Below are 10,826 nucleotides of genomic sequence, written 5' to 3'. Positions count from 1 at the left end.
GTTTTTTCTTTTCATTGCTATTGTGTGAGTGATAACAATCCCGTTCATCAAGATTGTTTGAAATTCTCCATAGGTTTTGGGGGATTTCCAATAATTTATACACCCAGATCTATTAAACGACTGCTTGCTCATGGCAGGTGTTACAGAGTACCACGCCTGGAGATTAAAATATTTACCTTCGTTAATATGTTTTGATCTCGTAGTACCCTCTAACACCTGTCATGGAAAATTACTTGTTTAATGGACTTGAGTGTATAAAAGAGGTATGACAATTGAAGTTTTCGTTAATATTTCTTCCTATCATCTAGATTTTTTTAATTTATTGAGTACAACTTATTATAACTCTAAAAAAATTATAAAAAATAAAAAAATATTTTAAAAAAATCATGTGATCTGCCAAGTCAGTAACTATGAAGATTCCATAGTTATCAAGTCATCAAATATGTCAAAGAAATAGAATCTAAACATTACAAGGGGAAATAAAAAAATTAGAGAATATATTTAACCATTTAATTTAAAACATCACTTTTTTTTTTGTTTCACCACTAGTTTCTCGTCCATTAGACCGATTAATCTGGTTCCAAAGTGAGTTATGACATCAAACGGTTTCAATACCCTCACATCGCAATTGCAGGGGATCAAATCGCTATCTTCTCAACTAAATTCAACACCCATCACCACCAAACCAACTTGCGTTTGATAAAATTTCACATTCATATTAGAAAGAATTAAATCTTTTCATTTTTCTTGTATTATGTTATAATGTCTTTGAATTAAAAAGCCTCATAAATGTAATAAAAATCAACCTAAAAAAAATATTAATTACCATAAAAATCTTTAATTACCTAAAAATATCATAGTGTCAAAAACACTTTATATGATTTAGTAGCAATATTGTATTATACATTTAATATTATATCGGTTTGTCATAGAATACATCTTTTAAGTTAAGCAAAACAAAAAAATTCCGTTACATTCAAACTTATAAGTTGTACTTTTATTTGTCCACAACAGATTCAATGTTAATCACGGTTCAAGTAATGCTAAACATTCAACTGCAAAACATAAACGTGCATAATGCAATAAGTGATAACCAAGAGACAAATAATAGGATGTAGAGGCAAAACTAAAACAACACTCATCACAAAAATGCAATCTAAAAAAATCGATTCATTTAAATGCCTTAAAAAATTAAACATAAGTTCTAGCAACATAAAAAAAATCCAAATGACAGTGTGAAATACTACTCAACAACATCACTAACACTTTCTATGATGATTAAAAATAGGGTTTTTCGGTTCGAGTATAGCAACAACAACAATTTTAACACAACTTACAATAGGGTTTTTCGGTTCGAGTATAGCAACAACAACAATTTTAACACAACTTACAATAGGGTTTTTCGGTTCGAGTATAGCAACAACAACAATTTTAACACAACTTACAATAGGGTTTTTCGGTTCAAGTATAGCAACAACAACAATTTTAACACAACTTACAATGAATATGAATATTCCTGATCATATTCGTTGTCTGCATATCAATAGTTAAGTCATTTATCCACTCAAAATCTTTAAACATCAAGATGAAGAAATGAAGGAAGAACAAATCTTAGTCATAAAAAAAATACATTATCTTGCAAAAGGGCACGATCAAAAAGACTAAAATTCGCTAAAAATAAAAACAAAAAATTATCAATTTACAAATACCAAATACTTTTCTGATTAAGTTATATCTCAAAAACCTCTTAAATATGTATGGCACTAAAGAAAAATAAATTTTTGGGACAAATGATTATACTTTATACCAGACAATTAAAATGTGAAAAACACATACATAAAAGAAAGTTGATTACCTTTCTTGGGTGGATCGGATGATGGACGAGCAGCGTCGGTGTAAGTGCAGTAATCGTCGCAACACAAGATCCCAAAATTTGGAAGGCTCCAAAATTTGAAAAGTCTAATATTTTTCATAAATATTAATAGAAATAAACAAAATATTATAATAAAAATTCAATAAATTAAAAAAAATGATATGATAAAAATTTAATACATATAAATATTGAGATCGATCAAAACTCAAAATAATTATAATTAAATTTATTTTTGATTAATACATACGTGTATAATTAGGGGTGTTCACGGTCCGGTTTGGATCGGTTTTGAGACAAAATATCATCCGATCCAAAATATATAAAGCATACGGTTTGGTTCGGTTTTTGGATGACAACAAGAAAAATCCAATCCAATCCAATCCAATTTATACGGTTTACTTCGGTTCGGTTGAATCGGTTTTATTCGGTTTTTAAATCAACACTGTGAAATTTAAAACGAATATATTTCAATACCAGTTACAATTATGCCACCAACGTCTACTAAGACAATATCTAATTTTCATATTATATGGCTATTTGATGTCATTGTTGCAAAGATTCATTATAATATATGGACAATATCTATCCCAACGAAATAGACATTGCTGTAATAAATATTTTATATGGAGACCTGCTTACTTAGTGCTTATAGGGAGACTTGTAATATAAATTAAATATATGACAAATATATATGACAGTAACATACCAAAGCTGCATTAAAGTGAATATAATAATAAAACTTCAAGAAAAATATCAATGACAGCATAATTGATAGTTTCAAAATCACAGCCTGCAACATTGATAGACAAATCTAAAATTTTCTAATTATCCTGAAATTGCTCCAGCTTCACAATAATTATCCTGCAATTGCTCCAGCTTCACAATCTACCCAATTCTTTCAGATATCAAAAGCTAATCAGAGTCTATATCAGATACACCTTCATTCAATTGTGGGATTGGAGCAAGTTCTACAAAAATAAAGATAAATATTACTCAATATAAAAGATAAACAATGCTCAACAAAAAATAATATAAGTTATAAGTAAATTACCTAATTCCAGATTTTCTAACTCATCCACAAGCTCTTCAATATCCACCGACACCGGGGAAGATTTACACCAATTTTGTGTACAAATTAAAGCTTCAACTGTTTTTGGCGTAAGAGAACTTCTATAGCAAGTAAGCACTCTACCTCCGGTAGAGAAGGCAGACTCTGAAGCTACAGTAGATACAGGAATGGCCAATATATCTCTAGCCATTTGACCAAGAATAGGATACTTGTTGGAATTCACCTTCCACCAATTCAAGATATCAAAACCAGGACCTTTCTTCTCCAAATTCTCCATGAGATACAAATCCAATTCATTTTTCTGCATGCTCTCATTAAGATTCATGTCCATCTCAACCTCTAAAGCAAATGCATCCTCTGGTGCTTTAAGTTCTACCAACTCTACTTCTTGAGTGGAATGTGTAACATTTTCAGTTTGACCGTTACCAAGGAAAAGCCTATAACTCTCAAATATTTTATTTAATGTCTCCTCCGTTTTTTTATACAAAGATACAACAACATCATTTGGATATGCCCTGTTCAATCCCCACCTAACAAACTGCATCTTATGTCGAGGATCAAGCACAACAGCAACAAAGATCAACATATTCATTTTTTCAACCTTACCCCAATATTTATCATACTTAACTTTCATATTTTCAGCCATAATTCCAAGCAAGTTGTCTGAACTTTTTAATTCTATCCACCCGTTCAAGGTAGTCAATATCTTAATATGCTCATTAAAATATTGAGAAGAGGTCACAAAAGTACTACCTGAAACCTTCTTTGTGATATCAAAAAATATTTTCAAAAAATTAACAAAGCATTTTGCATTATCCCAATCCTCTTTATTAGGAATACCATCTTTCATCAGCACAAAATCAGCACACTTCTCACTCAATCTCTTAAATGCCTTTTGAAACTTCAATGCACTTTCAAGCATAATATATGTGGAATTCCACCTAGTGGAAACATCCAACTGAACAATTGATTTTTCTTGTAACCTAACTTCCTTAATGCAAGTTTTAAACCTATCCATACGACCCGGAGATGCACGAACATATCTAACAGCATTCCTAATCTTACTAATTGAAGAATGATAGTCTTCCAGCCCATCTTGGACCACAAGATTCAGAATATGTGCACAACAGCGAACATGCATATGTCCCCCTTTCAATGGATGAGAATTCCAATCGTTAATTGTATTTTTCAAGTAAGTTATAGCAACATCGTTAGAACTAGCATTATCAACCGTAATGGTGAAAACATTACCTATTAGCCATTCCTCCAAACATTTTTCAATTTTTTTGCCGATGGTTACTCCTTTGTGATTCACAATTGGACAAAAATTCAGAATCCTTTTATGGATTTTCCAATCATGATCAATGAAATGTGCAGTGAGACAAAGATAACTCAAATTTTGAACAGATGTCCAACAATCAGTTGTAAGACAGACACATTGATTTGATTTATTTAGCACACTTTTTAACTTATGTTTCTCACTCGTGTACAAATCCCAACAATCTCTAGCAATTGTAATCCTTTTAGGAATTGAGAGTTTAGGTTGCACAACACTCATAAAATGAAGAAACCCCTCTCCCTCAACAAACTTAAAAGGCAACTCATCAACAATAATCATCCTAGCTAAAGCTTTCCTACATGCCTCGGCATCAAAATGAACACCAGTGAAAACACTACCAGATCCATTCCCATCTTCTTTTTTCAATTGTTGAAGAACAAGAGTCTGTTGAGTGGGATCAAGAGACTCTTTTGAAAACTTCTTACACTGATGCAGCAAATGGTGTTTTAAATTACTAGTGCCATTTCTTTGTGAATCAGCAGCATATGTTACATCACACCAATTACACTTAGCTCTTGATCCTATTTTTGTAAAATGTTCCCAAGTCCAAGATCTAGATTTAATAGGTTTTCTGTTACCTGAATCTCCAGCTATAACATTAGAATCATTGGAAGCTTCTCCAACCTTTCTTTTCTTGTTAGCATTTTCTTCATCATTGTTTGTTTCACTACTTTGTACCGATGGAGGTGGAGCTTCAGTTGTTTCAGCCTATAAAATAGGAAACACAATATTACACCATTGTAACATTAACCAACATTTTCAAAGGTAAAATAATCCACTTAAAATTAATTTTTGATACCTGAATAAGGTTGTTGACAATATCAGATTGAGTTACAAGATCAGTTTGGCTCATTCCTGTAAAAATAGATCAAACTTAAAATTAGAACAAAGTATAAACAGCTAGTTGTAAAAAAAGCTAATAAGAATATATTATGAAAAAGTTATGAAACAAAATATGAAAAACTAACAAAGAATAGACCTTGAAGAAATTATGAAAAACTAAATAAAATTTGTTACTGTTATAACCAACATGAAACGATTTCACATCAGAAAACTAATGAAAATAATTTTTAGTAAACTAGTGTTATAAAATTTAGAACATAAGTAAGTTAATTTTAAATAAGATTTCAACAACACAAATTAGAACAACTTTACAAAAGGATAAAAATTAGTACAACTTTAGAAAATCTGATCGAACAAAAGTATAAAGTACAAAAAAGACAAAATCAAAAAATTAAGAAACTTGCTTACTGATAGTATAATTCAGAAAACTAATTGAGATGAATGTTGATTTAGACTTTTTTTTTCTTTTGATGAAAAGTGATTGAAATTGAAAGAGGAGATACAGACCTTAAATAGAGAACTGAAGAAGAAGAAAGGCCATGATTCAACTTTAACGTTGAGCCGAAATTGAATTTCTTGCGGTTATAATAACAATGAATAGCATTCATTGTATTTAATTTTGCGTATAATTCAAAATCTGAATAGGGAAACTACAGAAGTGATTGAGATTCTCTAGAGAAATTAGTGGTGGCTAACATAATTAATTTAATAGGATGAGTAAATGGAAGTAATACCGGTTCGGTTTGGACCGGTTCGGTTTTCATGAAGCCAACCGTAAACCGAACCGAACCGATCGGTTATGCAACATGGTGATCCAAATACATCCAAAAAAAATCGGTTTTTTTGGATTTCGGTTTTTTCGGTTCGGTTTTTGGTTTTTTTTTTGGATTGGATTGGATCTGAACACCCCTGTGTATAATTGTATTTTTGATGTGTCTTTTTAAATTATTATAATTGATTTTTTTTTTTTTAATTTTGACTTATTTTTTAAATTAGAACGGACCTCTAAGATGATTGGATTGATCATGTGGACGAGATGAATAAGAGGAAGAATAATTAGAAGTAGAAGGTGCAAGAATAGGTGATTTAACATGTTCAAATTTAAGCCTTTTGTTATTTAGGAGCATAATTGCCTTTTATTTTCTTCTCTCCAAAGCCTCCCATGTATGTTTTCTTTAATCAACAACCATTGATACTTACCTTCATACCAAAAATAAATAAACAGTGAATAATTAATCTCAAGACCAAAATTATAATAACTCATAAAAACATTTGACAGGTTGGTAGTTTTGTAAAAGAAGGATGAAACACCTTCGCTGGTAACAACAACAAGTAACATCAGAAGCAAAATTCAACTGAGAATCAAAAAGAAAGGATGGAAAATGGTAATGGTTTGTTTTGAGTGACACTGTCACATGCAGAGGAAGGGAATGGAAGCAGCTTGTGTTTTCTGCAGTGTAATATGGTAAGCATTGGAGGGAAAAGTGGAAAGGAAATCGAGCATTGAAGTTTATTTTGAATTTGAAATGTGACATGGGACATGTGGCATGTTGTAATAGGAGATGCAGATGATTAAATGTGAACATTAGTTGATTATTGAAATGCTCTTTTGTTAGTGTAAATTTGTGGAATTAAAAGGGCAAATATAGATTAATATATCGATCCAATTAATTGGTTGATAGTTAATAGGAAAAGGCAATTAAGGTACTTTGGATTTATCTTTCCTTCTTAGTTATATAATTGATTTGAAAAGAAAGAGACTTAGTTGATTGTTCGAAAAATTACATGTATACAAGTAGCTAATCATAACAAACTAACTAACTTGTTAACCAAGTAACTAACTAATTTGGATTATATCACAACATACCTTCTTATAATTCAAGTTTTTAAACACAAGCTAATCAATCTAAACTATTTCTAATTTCTTTCTCAAAGTTAGGGATCTGTCGATCTTCAATCCTTTGGTGAAAATGTTAGTCAACTGTGCTTCACTCGAGCAATGCCTTGCTTCAAGTTCACCTTGGTTTACCTTCTCCATTAGGAATTAAAATATAGCCTCAATGTGCTTACTCCTTCCATGCGGAACTAGATTCTTTGCATGATTAATGGATGATTTATTGTCGATCTATAGCACCCGAGGTTTCTTCACTTCTACCTTCATCTCATCCATCACATATATGATCCATATAGCTTGACAAGAAACATAGGTTCCTGCTATATACTCAGTCTCACATGATGATAATGCCACCACAAGTTGCTTTTTCAAGCACCATGATATTGGGGAACCAAATACTTGAAAGAAAATAACCAGTAGTGCTTCTTCAATCTTCTTTATCTCTACACCAATCAACATCTAAATATCAATCAATTACAACTTCTTTGCTTTCAAAATCTCGTAGAAACAGGATTCCATAATTTATTGATCCTTTTAGGTATCTCACGATTCTTCTTACAACTTTCATTTGTGGCACCTTTGGTTCATCCACGTATTTGCTTGCCAATCCTCCTGGGAAACCTATATCAGGTCTACTATTGCACACATACCTCAAACAGTTTGTTTGAACAAAGTGACATCGACCTTGTTCTCCTCTCAATGCTTCTCTAGTTTTAGGTTAGGTTCAACAGGTGAGGATGTAGGATTCAAATCATCCTGAATCTCTTAAGTATTTATTTAACATACTTCCTTTGATACATTACCATACCTTCTTAATAATTTTAAATTCTACGCCTAGGAAATACGACAAGTTTCCCATATCTGACATTTCAAACTCCCTCTTCATCAGCTCTTTGAACTTCGGCAAGTTCTCCATGCCATTTCCAGTTACTAGCAAGTCATCGACATATAAGAAGATGATGATTATATCTTGTTCCATGACCTATACATAGACACCATACTCATACTTGCATTTGATGAACCCCAATTCGACTAAGTATGAGTCAATTTCCTTGCTCCATGCTCTAGGAGTCTATTTGAGACCATAAATGACTTTTTGGAACTTGTACACTTTCATTACTTCCACCTGTATCACAAACCCAGGAAGTTGTGTGACATACACGACTTCATCTAGGGGACCATTCAAAAATCCTGATTTCACATCTAAGTGAAATGTCAACCAACCTTGCTTGCATGCCAAGGCTATCACCAATCTGACAGTCTCCAATCTTGCTAATGGTGCATATACTTCAAAGTAGTCAAGTCCTAATCTCTGAAGAAGTCCTCAAGCTACTAATCTTGCATTATGTCTCGCAATCGACCCATCATGATTGTGCTTCAACTTGAACACCCACTTTACTTTGATAGGTTTTATGTGTGTTGGCAATTCGACTAGCTCCCATGTATTATTTATTCCGATCACTTGTAACTCTTCGACCATAGCTTCCTTCCATTGTTTATCTTTTAAGGCCTCACTATAGTTGATTGGTTCAGCTCCTTCAAGTAAAGCAAAATGAACCAAATCTCTATCTGGTGTGGCTTCATCATCACCAACCATTTCACAGTCTTGCAACCTTGCTGGGAGATCTCTAGTTCTTTGAGTTCTTTAGCTTGTGCCAGGAACACCCTCTCTATTGTCTGCTTTGACTTTGATTATGAATGAAATGTCAATAATTTGAACTTATTTGTGTTCACTACCTTATTCATCAATGCCATAACTCATCAATGGCTTGTTAGTTGCATTACCTAAATTTTGATCCCATTATGAGTCCTCATCAATCACAATGTCTTGACTCATCACGATCTTATCATTCATTAGATTGAATAACATGTATGTTCCACTCTTATGATATCCTAACAGATTCATAGATTCACTCTTATCATCAAGATTCCTTCTCCTAGCATCAGGAACATGGTTGTAGCAAATAGAACCAAAAACCTTCAGATGACTCACTGATGTTCATTTTCCACTCCATACTTCTTCAGGAACCTTGTTCTTCAATTTCTTGGTAGGCCATTTGTTCAGAATATAAACAGTAGTAGTAACTACTTCTCCCCATAAGGATTTTGGCAAGTTCTTTTGTTTTAACATGCATCTTTCCATATCCAATATGGCAAGGTTTCTTCTTTTTGCCATTCCATTATGTTGAGGCATGTAAGGAGAAGTTAACTCATGATCAATACCATGTTCTGCACAAAAATATTCAAATATCTTGGATGTGTATTCGTCACCTCCATTTGTTCGTAGAATCTTGATCTTCTTTTCACTCTAGTTCTCGAAAAGCATTTTGAATCTCTTAAAGATTGAAAGTACTTCGTCTTTGCGCCTGTTCACATAGATCCAAAGCTTTCGAATGTACTCATCGACATATGAGACAAAATACATATTTTCACCAATGGTATGATCCTCAAATGGGCCACATATATCTGAATGTACTACTTCTAGTATGTATGAGGATCTCATTGGCATATTCTAAATGAAAGACTTTCCGGATTGCTTCCCTACTAAGCAACCTTCACAGAGTTTGTCGGGCATCACAAAACCTGGTATTCCAGTTACCATATCTTGAGTAATCACTTGATTGAGTAACCTAAAATTCAAATGGTTTAATCTCAAATGCCACAACCAATTATGTTTAAGGTTGACCACTGTTTTTAGGCATTGTACTGTCGAATTGATCATGGTCTTAAATGTCCTATTCTTAAACAGAGGATATTTTAAGACCAAGTTATTCTAGGTGTCGAACAATTCTAAGGCTCCACCTTTTATGACTACTGAGAAACCTTTTTCGACCAGTTGTTCAACACTTAGCAGATTGCATTTCATTCCAGGTACATAGACAACATCTTTGATCATAGATTTTGCTCCATTGCACCATTGAATAACCATGTTTCAAGTACCTTTTGCTTTCAACGAGCTATTATTTTCAAGCCTTACCTTGCTCTTCTTCGACTCGTCAAAATCTGCTAACCACACTCTTCGACCTGTCATATGACTCGAGCAACCTGTGTCGAGGAACTAGATCTTGGAGTCGACATACTCATCTGCTACTACAACCATAATCAACATACCTTCATAATCATCTGAATCTTGTCTTGAAAGGTTTTCTCCTTCATCATCTTTTCCTTTTGTCGGTCCATTGTCTTTCTTGTACTAGTAATTCTTGGCCAAGTGACCCATTTTTCACAGTTATAGCATTACACACTTTTCTTCTCTTTTTTTTCTTTCTGATATGAGGTTCCTTCTCCTCTTTTCAATGATTTAGAACCCATATCATCGACCTTATGCTTTTGAGGATTCACCAAAGACTTTTTGCTCTAAGTCTTGTCTCCTTTTCCCTTGAACTTGTCCAAACCACCTTTCTTTTTCCATGTATGAACCTGCAGTGCTTGTATCGAATCTTGAGCCCATTTCCTCTCAACAATACTTAACTCATGTGCCTCCAACGAACCAACCAAATGTTCCAGTTTCAAGGTTTCAAGATTGTTGGATTCTTGAGTGGCTATGATAACATGATCAAAGCAGGGCCGACCCTGTGGGGTGCGAAGAGTGCTACCGCACAGGACCTCCGATATTTTAGGGCCTCGAATTTGATAGATATGATCAATATAAATATAACACTAACTAATATATATCTCTAATTCCGTATTATATATATTGTTATAGTGTAGTCGAGTGGTGGTTATGTTACTTTGGTAGTAATACAACTTGGGTTCAATTCTTTGTTCTTACATTTTGTGTATATTTTTACTTCTATAAAAAAAATGT

At 33.0% G+C, this 10,826-nt stretch overlaps 1 protein-coding gene across 1 annotated transcript; it reads right to left on the bottom strand.

The window, feature by feature from the left end:
• Positions 1 to 2,137: 2,137 nt before the first annotated feature.
• Positions 2,138 to 8,615, bottom strand: LOC127112020 (zinc finger BED domain-containing protein RICESLEEPER 2-like). The gene is made up of 7 exons (XM_051046217.1): positions 8,481 to 8,615; positions 7,827 to 8,000; positions 7,259 to 7,477; positions 7,144 to 7,153; positions 5,081 to 5,136; positions 2,925 to 4,989; positions 2,138 to 2,841 (listed from the first exon to the last, which is right to left on the bottom strand). Exons 1-7 carry the CDS (start codon positions 8,613 to 8,615, stop codon positions 2,786 to 2,788), a joined length of 2,715 nt encoding a protein of 904 aa, XP_050902174.1. The 3' UTR covers positions 2,138 to 2,785.
• Between the last annotated feature and the right edge of the window lie 2,211 nt (positions 8,616 to 10,826).

Source organism: Lathyrus oleraceus, chromosome 1, assembly GCF_024323335.1.
Source record: "Lathyrus oleraceus cultivar Zhongwan6 chromosome 1, CAAS_Psat_ZW6_1.0, whole genome shotgun sequence".
In the NCBI taxonomy this organism is placed as follows: domain Eukaryota; kingdom Viridiplantae; phylum Streptophyta; class Magnoliopsida; order Fabales; family Fabaceae; genus Lathyrus; species Lathyrus oleraceus.
The sequence above is the reverse complement of the archived record's forward strand: the minus strand, read 5'-3'. Positions and strand labels throughout refer to the sequence as shown.

Coding starts and splice junctions, on each gene's coding strand:
- LOC127112020 (XM_051046217.1), bottom strand. CDS start 8,615: ATGGTTGGTGATGATGAAGCCACACCAGATAGAGATTTGGTTCATTTT. Junction 4,990..5,080: donor TTGTCAACAACCTTATTCAG/GTATCAAAAATT, acceptor CCTATTTTATAG/GCTGAAACAACTGAAGCTCC. Junction 2,842..2,924: donor GTTAGAAAATCTGGAATTAG/GTAATTTACTTA, acceptor TTATTTTTGTAG/AACTTGCTCCAATCCCACAA.